This window comes from Capsicum annuum, chromosome 3 (genome assembly GCF_002878395.1).
Source record: "Capsicum annuum cultivar UCD-10X-F1 chromosome 3, UCD10Xv1.1, whole genome shotgun sequence".
Lineage (NCBI taxonomy): Eukaryota > Viridiplantae > Streptophyta > Magnoliopsida > Solanales > Solanaceae > Capsicum > Capsicum annuum.
In genome coordinates, this window is record NC_061113.1 from 247,560,126 (window position 1) to 247,576,445 (window position 16,320).

General features: G+C 36.3%; 1 protein-coding gene across 5 annotated transcripts in view; it reads left to right on the top strand.

Annotated features, from left to right (window-relative positions):
* LOC107862525 (serine/threonine-protein kinase ATM) overlaps window positions 1–16,320 on the top strand; it is a 71,218-nt gene that overhangs the window by 42,870 nt on the left and 12,028 nt on the right. For all 5 annotated transcript variants that reach the window (XM_047409716.1, XM_047409715.1, XM_047409717.1 and 2 more), the window contains 21 exons: window positions 2,666–2,713; window positions 2,814–2,918; window positions 3,085–3,171; window positions 3,779–4,072; window positions 5,063–5,172; window positions 7,071–7,137; window positions 7,224–7,298; window positions 7,451–7,567; window positions 8,254–8,418; window positions 8,498–8,593; window positions 9,600–9,751; window positions 10,363–10,564; window positions 10,682–10,729; window positions 10,819–10,902; window positions 11,455–11,538; window positions 11,892–11,972; window positions 12,115–12,204; window positions 12,352–12,414; window positions 14,366–14,506; window positions 14,629–14,685; window positions 14,930–14,989. In XM_047409716.1, the coding sequence (XP_047265672.1) occupies window positions 2,666–2,713; window positions 2,814–2,918; window positions 3,085–3,171; window positions 3,779–4,072; window positions 5,063–5,172; window positions 7,071–7,137; window positions 7,224–7,298; window positions 7,451–7,567; window positions 8,254–8,418; window positions 8,498–8,593; window positions 9,600–9,751; window positions 10,363–10,564; window positions 10,682–10,729; window positions 10,819–10,902; window positions 11,455–11,538; window positions 11,892–11,972; window positions 12,115–12,204; window positions 12,352–12,414; window positions 14,366–14,506; window positions 14,629–14,685; window positions 14,930–14,989 (2,226 nt within the window). The remainder of the gene's footprint in view (window positions 1–2,665; window positions 2,714–2,813; window positions 2,919–3,084; window positions 3,172–3,778; window positions 4,073–5,062; window positions 5,173–7,070; window positions 7,138–7,223; window positions 7,299–7,450; window positions 7,568–8,253; window positions 8,419–8,497; window positions 8,594–9,599; window positions 9,752–10,362; window positions 10,565–10,681; window positions 10,730–10,818; window positions 10,903–11,454; window positions 11,539–11,891; window positions 11,973–12,114; window positions 12,205–12,351; window positions 12,415–14,365; window positions 14,507–14,628; window positions 14,686–14,929; window positions 14,990–16,320) is intronic.

Consider the following 16,320-nt stretch of genomic DNA (forward strand, 5'->3'; position numbering starts at 1 on the left):
CGCTTTTTAACATCTTCAATTATCGTATTCTCAGTATTATGGTATGGTGGTTCAGTGGTTTACCTAGGACATGATCTAACCTTCATAGGAGGCATTTTCCTCTATTTGCACTTCATGCATTTTCTGTTGACGTAATGATTTCTAGTGTCTGATCATAAGTGATCACTTCTGTTTAATATTTGTATTTAGAGATGCTCAGATTATGGATGTTTTGGATCTTGAATTCTTAAAATTCACTCTTGTATAACATTGTTGATCTCCTTGCTGTATTTTAGAATTTTCTTTTGATAAGAATCCTGTTACCGCCTAACACACCTTGTTGTGCACCTTCATTTCAGCCACATATGTTCAATTTTGTGTTTCCTCTTCACTATTCATGCCATTTTTGCCAAAGTAATGCTAGATATCTAAATCATCAGCTTTTAGACATTATATTCCTGTCTAGTCTAACATCAACTTCGGTCTTCTTATACGGGCTAAACTTGGTGTACATATATTTTATCTTACTTCTGTGTATTCGAATATTCTTACTAGTAATCTCTAGAGTGTTTCTCCTTGATTTAAGCTTTTAGTTGATTCGTAGGTTAGTTTTGTAAATTAACATTCTATTGTTCTCATATAGGCAGAGACCTACCATTATGTTTGTTGTGTTATAACCAAAATCAGTAACATTATATTTGTAAGAAGGGTATCAATTTTCTCTTTTGGCTCTTAAATTGGTGATCAACACTACCAAGCTATTTTTGAGAGAAAAGAAATGATATATTACCTATCTATACTGATTTCCACAATAGCAGCATGGTAAAATATTATAACCAAATTTGATTATATATACGTAAGTTGTATGTGTGTATATATATACACATACATACGTGTTTTCGTTCACCTTTATAGAGTAGTCAAAAGCGAGAAGTGCAGTAAAGCGCCAAAATTTGTTGGGGCTTTAAGTGCAAGAGCGTAGCTAAAGCATGGGCTTTTAATAGAAGAGCATTAAAGAAAAAAATATTTTATATGTAACGCAAAAAAAGAAAACCTACAACTGCAAACATCCATTTGGACAAAAGAACCAAAATAACTATAAGTGGAATATATGCACCATAAATCATATAAATTCAATAACCATCTTAAATTTTTGAAGTATAGTTGAAAAGATGTAGCCAAGAAAGATGTGTTCTTCACTTGGTTAGTAGAAAAAGTGACTTTGACAGGTGAGAACGTGAAGAAGAAGAAGATTACTTATGTCAGTTGTTGCTTTATGTGTTAAGGGTGTTAGAGTGGGTAAAAGTCCCACATTGGTTGGGGAATGGACTGGTAGTTTGCTTATATGGATTTGGGCAATCCTCACCTCATGAGCTAGCTTTTGAGGTTGAATTAGGCCCAAGATCCATTCCTTACAAAGGACTCAAGCTATGATATAGACCACCTCCGACATTGTCGGGTTGCCTTAAGGATATGCCAGAAAATTCTGGGATGGTTTAGCATCTCTTGGGTGATGCCAGGCATTGTAATAGGTTTAATATATAGTTGGTGTGGCGGGAGATGAAGGAGAAGGTGTAGAGCCTGGAGCGTTGCCCCGCTTGAACTTATGTGGGTTGTTTGGATTAAAAAATAGGAGTGCTTTTGAAGGTATTTTAGATGAATTTTGTCCAATGGAGGAGGAACCTCCTATCCTTATTTTTTTGGTGCATCCCTGAGGTTTCTTGCGGTGTAGAAGATTGAACGTCTTTAGTAGAAAACCATCTCTCTTTGTAGGTTTTAGTAGAAAGTCATCTTTTTTTTTTGTAGGTTTTCTACTTTTTGGGTATGCCTCTTGTATACGGGTGTTTTCCCCACGTTTTAAAGGAACTTATTTACTTTATCCAAAAAAAAAGTTTACTATCTTTTTTCGATCTAGTTTCGTATACTAAAATTTTAAGTTCTTATTCCTAATCACTGAAATTCATATGGTACTGCTCTTCAACAATATCATTTACCAACTATAAAATGGTCTATTATTGCCTTCTTAATGATAGTGCCAAGGTGAGATGGGGCAAAGCAGTTCAGCACACGACGTGGTTTTAACCTAACTTTAGGGCTTATGCATGCCTCAGATGAGCCATTAAAAATCCTACACTGGTAGCTAGCTGTCTTCTTGATGTTATCTTATTATTTTATCTCACTTTATTGGCGCCAAATTTATAAGGAATTCTGTGTGCAGCATTCTTTAAATGGTTTAGCATAATTTCTTTGATTGAAGCTGATTTTTACAAGCTGTACCTATTATTTTCTGGGCTAATATCTAGAGGTCCCTGGTTAAATTTTGATTCAATGTTTTTTGAAACATCTTTGCATTTGCTATTATCCTCGCTAAAAGGTGTACATGTCAAGTTACTTGCATATAATTATTTTACCGTGAAATGCATTTTGTTTCACGCTAAAGGATCCAACTCTAATTGACTCTGCTGAGGAATTCAGTCCCCATTTGTATAATTTCAGTCTGAGGATATGTTAAACACATTCACATTCAAAGTGTTGTAAGCTAGAATTTTTTGAGAATTCGAAATTTGATGTGTTTTCTCTTGATCTCTAGTGTTTTGGAAGTTGGATTGAATTACTGAGAGAATACTTTTATGCTCTACTTAAGATTACTATCTCATGCCTTTTCTGTTTCCTGTTGTTTTGTTAGGTTTATTGGATTCCTATTGATTATCTTGCGGTTGCAAGGTCTGCAATTGTGAGTGCCAAACTTTTTTCCAGGCTCTTCTATTCTCCTTTTCTCTTTGATGTTCTTTCCTTTCTTACCTTTAATCCAATGCCATTGTATCCAATGACAGACTTCTGGTGCTTACTTTACTGCTGTTCTTTACGTGGAACACTGGTGTGAAGAGAATTTCAATTCCCTGACATTGGGCACTCCAGATTTCTCTCATGTTGAGATTGTGAGTTAATATATGCATTTTTGTTTACCTGAAGTTATCATTTCTTTGAGTCTCCTGTTTGTCAACACTCCCCTTGCGGTCATTTAGCATATAGAAAGTAATGATAAATGCAATGAAGCTATCCTATATTTTGAAGGCATGACTAATAGTTTCTCTGATGTTGTAGCTGCCACAACACACTGAAATACTCCTATCTGCAGTGACACACATAAATGAACCAGACAGCCTCTATGGAATCATCCAATCCCACAAGGTCTGTTCACATAAGCACCAATCTCTGCTGTCTATTACATTTTTATCATCTACTCTGACCTCTCATTTCATAATCATCTCTTGCCTGCTATGGTGAATCCCACAAGCCATGCTTTACTTCCTGGACTCATTGCAAAGTCTGTGAAGAACTACAGTTAGGTTGATACTTTTGGACGTAACTAGTAGCACTCTCTCAATGCTGTTTCACTCAATAATGTTACCTAATCAAAAAAGAAAAAAAGAAACAGGCTTCCCCTCTCTTTTGGATATTTCTAACTTGTTCTAATGTAATGTCTTCATTTATTTAGCATTTTGGTTGGAATAATAATTTTTTCTTTTTCATTTTCAATTACTACCATGTGCAACACTCATGTCAATCAAGTTGAAACTCAACTAGCAGTAGGACATTCAATATAAGATGAAGAATAATAATCATGATATTCTTCTTTCACATTGTTCACAACCTAAATACTGTTAGGTGTTACTTTGGGGACTCTATCACATATTTCTACTCTTTATCTTATACCATTACCCAAAGAAGTGTTGAATTTCTAAATTTACCATTAGTGACCAACTCTGCCCATTGCCTTCAATTCTTGTCTTTGCAGTTAACCTCTCAAATTATCACATTTGAACATGAAGGAAATTGGAGTAAAGCTCTTGAGTACTATGATTTACAAATAAGATCTGATCCAGTGGCTCAAGGAAGCAGTTATTCTCCTGATAATTTACTTCATTCATCTGGTTCTGAAGTAGATAAGATGACCGAAAAGAAACCATATAAGGGCCTTATTAGATCCTTGCAGCAAATTGGTTGCACTCATCTTTTGGATGTGTACTGCCAAGGATTGACCTCTCAAAAGGGAAGGTTTCAACATGATCCAGAATTTACTGAGCTACAGGTTTGCCTCATATTTTTTCTTTTTTCTGTTACCAAACGAACATGGACACAATTTTTGGAATAGAGGGGGCATTACAGGTATATGACACGAAGGTGTAAAAGCAATAATATATTAATATTGCCTCAAATCTTTTGTGATGCCATAGATCAATGTTCCATGTAAAGATTTTGCTGAATAATGTGGATTGAAGATTTGTGTCTTTCATACCAACTCTTAAGTTTCTTTTATGGGACAAAGACCTAATATATAGCTTTTATAAAACTCTGATTATACCATGAAGAAGGATGAAGACAACAGCAACAACAACCACATACCCAGTATGGTCCCACAAATTGGGGTCTGGGAAGCATAGTGTATGGAGACCTTACCACCACCTCAGAGGTGAGGTAGAGAGATTGTTTTGGAAAGACCTCTGGCACAAGATAGACAGAGTCTAAAAAAGACGTAATGGTAGTACAAGAGATAGTAGTAATAATTAAAATAAGAGACAGTTGCAGAACAGTACTATAATAAAGTAATACTACAAATGAACTACACGAAACAATATATAGTAGCAGAAATCAAAGAACAAGAAACTACAAGGGTAGTCTTACAACTACTAGTAAGGGATGCAAGACAATGCATTCCTACCTATTATATGGACGTCCTCCTACCTACTAATCGTCTGCCCTAATACGTGCCCCATTGGTGTACAATTGTGTGGTAGCAGTAACCAATTTCATTGTTTTAATAGCACAAAATTGCTGTCTCACATCTTTCTGGATTTTAAGCTGACGTAATAGTGCCCCATTGGTGTGCAAAAATGTGATACTGGTGACGAAGCTGATAGCATCTTTCGTCTATGAACTAGTCATTCCTTCCCTGTCTGCAGCTGCATGCTGTACTCTTGTGGGCAGAAACATGTCTACCTCCACTGCTTCTACAGACTTTCCTTACAAGCTTCATGTTATAGATTGGTTCCTCATCAAGTGCTGCTTCTGCTATTTGTAGTATGAAGCTGCTTGGCGTTCTGGAAATTGGGATTTCTCACTACTTTATGGTGAATCTAATGTCCTCTCAATTCAGCACGGAGGTGACCATTTCAATGAAAATCTCCACAGGTATGATAGGTGTTTCATTTTAATGAACTTCTAAATTGGTATTTGCCATGTCATCAAATGGAACTATTACTAAGTTTCTGGATTTTATTTGGACCATTTTCTGGGTACTCCTGAATCTAGTTGATAAATGGAGTCTGCTTAAATTATTTGATTGTGTCGCAAGGAGCGTACATCTTGATTACACTTTGTTACAGAGGTATACGAAAGGGAAATATTGAAATTAACTACGTACCATTCAAATGAAAAAGCGGCAAAAGTAATAAATAAAAAAAAGATGCTGGTTCAGTCCCTGCCAAAATTGTACACACTTACAGGACCTAACTGAATTGCTGAATGGATTCAGCTCCTAGCTCTTCTCTCTCTCTCTCTCTCTCTTCAAGTTCACCTGAATGTGCAGTTTCTACGAATTGCTAAGTTTTTACTCTCTCCCTCCTCTCGTACAATGATTCTTATCCCTTTCAAAATCTATCTCAAGTGTAGGAATAGGTGATTTGTGCTCTCTTCGCACTCTAGAACATTAAACAACTGTTGGCATATGTCTGCTTCGTTCCTTCAGGCCGGCTCTGTTAAGATTACCTTCCATTCTATCTCCCTCGTGTATAAAAGCAATTGGGCCTCCAGGATCTCATACCATAGTTATTTTGTCAAATTGTCTGTCCTCTATACAGTATTCCTTGAAGTTTACCCTTTCTAGAGATACCCGCTATGTGCATTCAGAATTACAGAACCTCCGTTACTCTTATGATTCATGATTTCTTTGATGTTACTTGACTTGCATTACCTATTTTTAATCTAAATTTCTGAAAAATCTCTCTTTTTATACTTCTATCTTTCTGCATATAAGAAACTTACGTAAATATAGTTGTGTAATTGATTTATAATTATTTTTATGTCCTTGAAAAGGAGTTGGACAGTTTTACTTAAAACAAATGAAGCTTAAAAATCAGGATGAATGAGACCTTTCTGAATAGATTAAATCAAAGATTTATCAGTTATCACTGACGAGTTTGGGAAGTCCTTAACATGGTTGTGTATGCTTAATTACTCACCTGAGAAGTTATAGTAAATTCCCACCAAGACAGTGCTTTATCAAATTTACTGTTATACTTAACCTATTTAACATGATTGTGTATACTTAATTACTCGATCGAGAAGTTATATCAACTTCCTACCTAGACATTGCTTTCTTCATCAAATTTACTATACTTAACTTATTAAGTTCTTTTTGAGAACCTATCCTGAGCAAATTTTTTAAATGGTTTTCTTTGAATGTCTAGCCATTTAAATGCTTTTTTAAAGCATCACTTACACAAGGTAAGTAACTTCCAGAGCATCACAGAGAGAAGGAAAGTAACTTTCCCTCGACGTCGCATAACTATCACATTACCCAAAACTTAAAAACTAATGGAAGTTTCTATAATCTTCAGACCTATGGTAAATGTCCATAATTGGATGACCTCTCTGGGGATTTGTACTTTGCCCGTTCTCTTTAAAGCATCTGAGCTTTGTTAATAGCAATGTATCTGCCTCATACGGACTCATATATCTGCCAAGTTTTAGATGGTACATATTTTGATAACATTATTTCTTTGGCATGTTACTTATTAGATTTCTGCTGCAATTTCTTACACTAGTTAATACCCATATTATGATTATGATTATTTATGGTTTATGATGATGGAAATAATTTTTCTTCCCTGTTTGCCTTCTAATAAACAATCGCGGATCAAATGGTTTAAATTTCCAATTGATAGAATAATAAAAGTATGAATATAATCAAGCAAATAAGATAATGAATTTTTCAAACATTTCCCGCAAATCGCGCAGGCACATATACTAGTTACATGTAAATGTGCTATCCATTGGCTTTTTCCTCACTGCATTCTACTGTAATTCAGCTGCTTGAGAGCATTTAAAGAAGGAGGTTTCAACGAATTCCAGATAAAATTAAAAGATTCCAAACAGGTAACAGAAGTCCGATATAGTATTTATTTTTTCGTAGTTGTGTGTTTGGACATTTATAACTTTTAGCTTCTTTTCAATCTCTTTAGGAGCTTTTGCTGTCTATCTGTCATGCAAGTGAGGAAAGCACCAAATACATTTATCAGGCTATAGTTAAGCTTCAGGTATCCTGATCTCCCGGTCTGGCAATTTGTTGTTTTCCATTTGCATGTATTAGATTATGCTTAATATTCCTTCTTATGAACGAACTTACCCATGAAAGAATAACTAAATATGTTAGTACAGATCCTTTATAGGTTTTACCATTTTTATGCAGATACTTTATCACCTTGGGATGGCATGGGATTCACGCTGGACTTCATCTTGCAGGATGCTTGATTCATTGAATATACCGAAGGTCTCATCTAAACCTGTACTCCCATCAAGTGCTCAGGTATTGTATAGTTTCTGTTTCTCTATGATTTAAAAAAAAACACAATAATTACGCTTCAATCCCAAGCAAGTTGGGTCAGTTGTATATTCTCACTACCATTCTACTCTATGCAAGCTCATCTTGGACCCATAATATACAAAATAACAACAATAATAATAGTAGTGATAATAGTGATAAAGAAATGGACCTTGGACCTTACTCAACCGTAAAACTAGCTTAAGAGATGAGGATTGCTCAAGACCATATAAAGTGACTAAGTTTCCACATTCCCAGTCCCACTGCATTTAGGCACCATAATCCCATCTGATATCACCTCAACTTCATTCTTCTTAAATTGGCTAAAATTACATTACAAATATTCAGTCTTACTTCTACTTGCCCGGGAACTCGTGCTCTCTAGAGTCCTTCTCTACAATTCAAGCTCATGGTTGACAATTGACACCCTTGCTGGTTTTGTCAACTAGGGCAAATTTAACATTGAATCATTCTTTCTATGTATAAAGCGTGTGCAGATAGTCTTAGTTATTCTTTCCCATATAAAATTAAATTTTTCTGGTACCTAGTTTTCCTCTGATAGTATCAGTTTAAGAAGCATCTTGCATGTATAGTATTTTTGACGCTTATCATGAACCTGGTCAGTAATGTCCCGGATATTGTACCTTTTTACTTGGAATTGGTCAATGCAGTTATCATGTCTAGATATGGACTGGAAGCGCACTTTAAAGCAAGCACAATTACATATGAATTTGCTGGAGCCATTTGTAGCATTTAGAAGAGTTTTGCTTCAGATATTAAATTGCCAGAATTATACTGTACAACATCTGCTTGAATCTGCAGCTACTCTCCGCAAGGTGATTCTGCTATAATTGGTACTTCCTATAGAAGTGATCACTATACTCTTTCCCTAATTGTATTCTTCGTGATGTACAGGTGTCCAGGTTTTCACAGGCTGCTTCAGCTTTGCATGAATTCAAGTTTCTTTGTGCTGAAATAGGAGAACAGTCCAACCTTTACTGGCTTGGACGGGTACGCACATGCTCTTTTACTAAATTGTTAGATTCAATGGGACAGTTGTCCAGTTTGATTATTCTGTGTGCTGTACTATATATGTAGCTTGGGAGTGTATTTTTGAGTCCCACATCAGCATGAGGTGTAATATGTTCTCTTTTTATAGTACCCATGAGCTAGTTTTTGGTTTGAGATTTGCCCAGGTCCACGTATCACGCCAAAACCATCCCAGTTCTTAGCTTACCTGATTTTGGGCTATATTATATTTTCGACACTAGTCCTGAACCCGGGGTTAGTTTTTTTTTTTTTTTGGGGGGGGGGGGGGGGGGGGGGGGGGGGTGGGGAGGGTTGTTATCGAGTACCACATCTGTGAGAGGTGTAATATGGTCTTGGGCAATCTTTAGTATATGAGGTACCATTTTGGGGTTGATTTTTGTGCAAGGCCCATTTTCTTATCACGCATGCACATGGTTTTCATTTTATTTCATGAATATTTGCAAGTCGGCGACTGTGCGATTTAGTTCTCATATGTTTATATTGATGTTTCTCAGGAGCTAAACAAAATCCACTTCTAAGAATTTGAGATTTTAGACAAGGTGAAGCAAATGATTTAACAAAGAATAGCAAATGAAACTTTAGAAGATGTCTGTCAACTATAATAGCAAAAAAGAATGACGTTTATAATCCATGCTGAAGCCTATATTGGTATGATATTTTAATAAAGTGCTAATACATTTTATTATGGGGTCTCTGAAGTTTTACGTGTTTCCACATGTTTCTGGCTTCTTGATATTTTATGAGTTAACTGGCAGAAATGCGTTTACTTTCTGTTTAATCCATGTTGTGTAAGGTCTCAAGTAGTTCTTTTAGCTCAGGCTTACTTTATAGATCTTCAGATATTTGTTTCTCTTTCTCTGCAAGTTGTTGCTCTTCATTCACTTTAAAATTTGATGCTGAACTCTGGTTACTGATTCGCCACTTCCTGTTATTCTAGCACTACTATGGTTCTTTTCATGTGGTGCAGCTTGAAGAAGCTAAGCTTCTGCGTGCTCAAGGCCAATATCAGATGGCAATCAATCTTGCAAAGTATATCTCGCAAAACTACCAGATGAGTGAAAACACATCTGATGTTTTCCGGTTAATTGGGAAGTGGCTGGCTGAAACACGAACAAGCAAGTCAGTAGTTTAATGCTTTTCATCTGTTTATGTGTGATATTTTTTGACTTCTTACCTGGCTCTCCTTCTCCCCACTTGTCCTAGTCTCTGCAGCTCCTTGATCTTATGTTTCACTTTAAACATGTGTATTCCATCTTTATTGTTTCTTTCTCCCAAGTTCTTTGAATGTCCACCAATTGACAAGTTATATTAGGGATTAATTCTTGTGCAATACTCCCTTGTGGTCCGTCCCTTCCCCGGGACCCCGTGCATAGTGGGAGTTCAGTGCACCGGGTTGCCCTCTTTTAAATTTATTGTTGCTTTGCTGTTACCCTTTTCTTCATAGCCTAGTACACCATCCCATCCCCAATAGAAACATCCATAATCAGAATGGCTCCCAACAGGGCCAACACAAGACCCAGACGAAAAGGGAGAAAGAGAGGGGGGAGGGGGTATGAAAAGGGAATCTAACATACAATCTATAGTCATACTAAAAGGGCTCCCACCGAACACCGGACCTAATAAAAGTATCTCTAGAAAATAGTTACAGAGATTAATGGGTGATACTGCATTTCACTTTCTGTACAAAGAAAAATGATCCCGCTTTCTCATTCTATAGTATGATTGTGCAGCTCAAGAACTATATTAGAGAAATACTTGAAGCATGCAGTCACTCTTGCTGAGGATTGCATAGCAAAAGGAAAGGTTTCCACCACAAAACGAAGTCAAATGCATTTCCATCTTGCACACTATGCAGATGCTCTTTTTCGTAGTTATGATGAGAGACTTAATTCCAATGAATGGCAGGCAGCAATGCGTTTAAGAAAGCACAAGGTATGCTACCATTATCCCTTTAACAGAACTGAAATAAACCAAGGAGTAACTGAAAGTCATGAAACATTGTAACAAATTAATAATCCCATGGTTACCCATGCAAATTTTTATTTTCAGACAAAGGAGCTGGAGGCATTAGTTAAAAGATTAAGAAGTTCAACAAAGGTATGCTTAATGATGTATACTTTCTTTTTGGTGTTATATTGATGGGATTGATTTTGATTTTGCACCTACTTGTGATACTCTAATACAAGGGGGAGAATACCGACTGTTCAGCAAAAATACAAGAGTTGCAGAAGCAGCTGACAATGGACAAAGAAGAGGCTGAAAAGTTGCAGGTGACATGATAATTACACTCTTTAGCGTGTTAGTAATGCTTCGTGGAAACCCTTTTATCTTTTTGAAAATATTTAACTTTTAAGGTGGTCTCTACTGTGTTACAAATGATTTTCTCATTGGTTCACGTGTAATGTTGCAGCTTTTGATGCATTTAGTCTTAATTTCGATTGCTAATTGTAACAATTTGAATTTAATAACAGAACTAAGGTGCATTGTACGAGCTTTATAAATGATCTTGTAGGTTATATTAGTGGCAATTACCATTAAAATGATTTCTTTTTTGTTCTCTTTCAAGTGAAGCACTTTGAAAAGATGATTCAAGCTGAAGTAGCTTTTGTACTTCTCCTTGCTTTTGTTATATTAATAAACCTTTGCCCCAGCCTTCACCGTATTTAAAACTTATTGAACTGTTCCTCATCCTTTTTTAAGTTTAGATAGAGTAATTTTAACCACTAACAATTATTTCATGTGGAAACTGTTGCGCATTAGCTGCAGCAGATATGTATGTGCTAATTTTCATAATTTGCTTTATTTTTATCTTGACTGTTCAGGAAGACAGGGACAACTTTCTAAGCACTGCGCTTGATGAATATAAACGCTGTTTAGTCATTGGAGATAAATATGATGTCAGGGTGGTATGTATTACTTGTTGATTTCTGATTTTATGGTTTTTTTTTTTTTCTGCTGAGACCAAGTTCCCTGGATCTTTTTTTTTGGTTTGCGGGGGAGGAAAAGAGATGAAGTCATTTGCTTCTAAATCAGCTGCAACAATGATTATAGATGAGTAGAATGACTAACTTTTTAAGTATTTAGTTAGTCAAGATTTATTTAATGAATGAAATGCTTCTGCTTTACTCTTTTACAATGTAGGAAAATAGAAGTGTTTAAAGTTTCTTTTGGCAAATCGAATGCTGTATGTGGTCATTAAATATTTCATTAAGCTGTCTATGGCTTTATCTAGATTCTTAGAGCTACTATTTTTTTTCAGGTATTTCGACTTATTTCTCTGTGGTTTAGTCTCTCAATCAAGCGAATTGTTGTGGATAGCATGGTCAGCACAATAAAAGAGGTATACCCCAATCTTTGTTGCGAGTCGACGCCGGAAATTTTGCAGTGTTGTATATTCCAAAACGTTTTGTTTTGTATTTGTGTATTTTATATTAGCTCTGGACTGAAGATTATTCAGAATACAATTTATCATTTACTTTCAGGTTCAGTCTTATAAGTTTATACCACTAGTATACCAAATTGCTTCCAGGATGGGAAGCACAAAAGAAGGTCCGGGAGTTCAAAACTTCCAGGTATAACTTGAGACTTTACAGTGCTTGAGCTTGCTGCTCTTTCACTTTGATTTATTTTTATCTGTTGTTTGAGATGATACTTCTTTTCTTATCTATTTTTAGGAAGAGTTTATAGGTGACTGAATATAGATTTTGTATGTTGTGCAGTTTGCTTTGATTTGTATCATTAAAAGACTGGCCATTGACCATCCATATCATACGATATTTCAGGTAAATAGGCAGGATAGAGATTCTTATATGTGAAACTGAAGGTTCCTTATTGTTTCAAACTTCGGTTTCTTCTAATTTTATTTGCAGTTCACATAAGAAAGATCTCTGAAGTTTGTAGGCATCCTAACTTGATGGATTCTACTTTCTAACTTTGTCATGTTGCAGACTACCCCCTAGACGTGATTGGCACCCAACACAATCCACTGGCCAGGCAAACCCAATTTTTATACCTTAACCAATAATTCACAGCCTTTGATAAATTAAATATATTTTCAAACATTATGATAATTGATTACGAACAATTCGTATCTCAAATATTAATCTAAAACTCTTGCCTATAAATCCCACACTAGCCCATGGAGCATCTAAGATTGTTACAAAACCTCAATAAAGAAAACATCAATGAATAAATGATAGACTCTTTTGAACGTGTCCACGAATAATGCGGCAGCTAGCTTTAACTACTGGATCAACTCTTGCGAACTCATCAGCTACTAGCATCGTTGTCACCAATAGTATTGGCGAGGTCATGCCGGGAAGGAGTGAGTTATGCTATATACAACCCAGTAAGATCTTCGACCTGCCACTTTAAATATCCCTGTAACAAGTGCTAGAAAGTACAGTCATACGACGAACACAAAATTGATATACACAAATTTATTTCATAATATAATACTCACATATTGCTCGGACTCTTTAAAAAATGTCGATTGTTGAGTGTCAGATCCTCCTAAACTAGTGTATTTTTGGATGATCCGACACGGGTACAACAACATTTCGGTGAGTGCAAGCAACATAGTAATACTCAATAAGGTCCAAACAAATGTTCAAGAGGACACTACATATCTCAACTCAGTTCCACACTTAGAGCTTGTAAATAACGGTAGTGAAGGAGATCAGCCTAGCACCCTGACAAGTCCACGACAACATATATAATGCCCCAAAAATATACTACGATAGTATGTCCAAGACCCCGATCATATTACTGCAGCATAGATATACCCCTAGTAACTAACGATAGTGAAGGAAGGAGGTCCCATGCCCCAACGCCATGGTACTAGACCACACCACACCACAAATCACTTATTAAATATTTTCAGTGTTCACAAAAATAACTTATCTACGGCAATATGGCTGATCAAATACCACTAATTCTACCAAACACACACCTGTCCTAATGCCTAGACTTGGCAGACAGCACATTTGCAAGCAGGTTTGTAAAGCAAGTGTCGAAGCTTAAAGCCCCACTTGCCTGAAATTTGCAACTCAAGCACCCTTTTCAATGAATCAAAGCTAGGCTCTCGAGTCTCCGGATACTTCAAACTACACAAAAATAGGTTTAGAATTGTCAGAAACCCTTAGGTGAACATTCACTTAATTTATACAGCAAGTCAAACTCGTGCTCAAATATTGACTCAGAAAGTCAACTCTGGTCAATGGGCAGAATTCTCGTACCATGATCGCCAACAAATTCTCCTCCACAAGAGGATCCCAGGATGCTACATATTCAGAATTGCATTTTGATAACGTTTGCCATTTCAAATCAATGATATATGTAGAAGATCTCTAGGGCTAAAATTTCTCAATTCCTCATAATTTTCTCCATTCTTTCACCCATAATCACGTAATAAACTTGAACAAAAAATTACAGTCCTTACCTTGATGCCCTTTCGTGCTTCAGCTTCGGCAGAAGCTTCTCTCAATGTCACATGTACGCAGCCTTTTGCTAAATATTTCTTTTTTACTCCATTTTGAGCTTGGCCCACTTCTATTTATGCCAAAAGAGATAATTGCCCCACTTATACTTTCTCTTTCTTTTATTTATCATGGTTTTAATTTTTTTTATTTTTTATTTTTTATTTTTTGGGTGGTATATTACATTCTATTAGCTCTTAAATATGTTTGTCAAAAATATTACATCTGGATTTAATTTCTGTGGTGGTTGTGTCAGCTTCTAGCTTTGGCAAATGGTGATAGAATCAAAGACAAACAACGTAGCAGAAGCTCTTTTGTGGTTGATATGGATAAAAAAGTTGCTGCAGAAAATCTGCTGGAGGAGTTATCTTCGTATCATGGAGCTGTCATCAGACAAGTACTAGCTCATCAGCATTCTGATAAAATTTCGATTATACTTCAGCATTTTGATTAAATTTCGATTATACTTCTGCAAATTTCGGTTATACTTCAGCAAGTGGTTCTCTCTTTGTTTAACAGATGAAACAAATGGTAGAGATCTACATTAAACTAGCTGAACTAGAAACTAAGAGGGAGGTAAGCAGCTGTCTTCATGTTCTTTTAATTTTGATATTTATCTGCTTTGTTCCATTCCTCTTACCCCTTTTCTCTATTTTTCTCGTCAGATAGGGGGTGGTTGTAAGAACATGTATGGTAGTAACTTATATTGTAATTGACAATCATGTCGGTATTGAGTTTTCTTCTACAGGTTATTTTACTATTAGTAGAATCTGCAGCATCTTTTGCTATTTCACAACTAACAACTAGAATTTATGTGCAGGATACCAACAAAAAGGTTAATCTTCCAAGGGACATTCGCAGCATCCGAGAGCTTGAACTTGTAAGTGCAATATTTATTTATTTCAAACTGTAATGTTAGTCTATATTACTGCTCTTGGTGTCCAATATCTGGGAGACTGGGACTGCACCATTAATGACAAGCAGTGTCTTGGTTGAAAATTATCCTAGGCCTTTTGTTTTAAGATACATCAGCCTACCCAGTTGGTTATCCTGGTTATCAGCCTGGGAATCATTTAATTAGGCCATCTGTTAACTTAGCATGGTACTTTGTAAGTTGCTCTTCACCGTATTTGTCACTGCACACACATCATCAGTAGAAAGTTTATCCAGGAAATAATTCTTTTCCAGATTGTATGACAGGGACCTTCTACCTCCCTGCTTCATTCTCTTCCATTCAAAAAATATATAATAACTTAATGCATTTGTCCAATTTTATCTCTTTTCTTAACATGATTCCATTGAATTAGGACTTTCGAGATTTGTTGCTTCATTTGTAATAGTGAAGCCCATGAAGAAGCTAGGGAATTTCAACATGCATAATGGTTTCAGGCTTACTTGTTGCGGCCGACTTATCCATGTAGGCTAGCTTGATGCTTTTATCAGCTAAACAGTGAGGGTTGGGAATATAAGAACAGATTTTCTCTCTTGGGTTGTGTGGGGGGTTGGTCGGGGTGCGGGTGGGGGGGTTGTTCTTACAGTATTGTTTTAAGCCCTGAAACTCAAGGTAGAGCCTCACTTAGGTTGCGCTTCACTTTAGGTAAGGCACTAAGGTGTGTGCTCCTCATTGCCCATAAGTTATATCTTGAATAGAGAGATATTATACAATAATATTTTGAAATCAGTATGAATGCAGTTAGTGTTTTCTAGCATTACATGTATACAATATCAACAACATGTCTAGAAAAAATCCCACAAGTGGCGTCTGGGGAGGGTGGGGTGGGTGCAGTCGTACCCCTACCTTGTGGAGGTAGAGAGGTTTCCGATCGACCCTCAACTCAAGTAAATCGTAGTCGTACCCCTACCTTGAGGAGGTAGAGAGGTTTCCGATCGACCCTCAACTCAAGTAAATCGTAGTCGTACCCCTACCTTGTGGAGGTAGAGAGGTTTCCGATCGACCCTCAACTCAAGTAAATTGTATCCAAATCATTAAGCAAAAGGAAATATAGTAGTGAAGAAGCCATATAGAAAATAATGGGATAAGGAATGCTAGCCACAACTAATAGTGTGATAAACGATGCAGATGAAACAGTTGGTAAAAAAATTAAATCAAAGAATATGGTAGTATGAGGGTACTAATAATACTGCTCAATAAGGGAAACTCGATTACCTACTAACCTTCCATCCTAATTTCAACCTCCATATCATCCTACC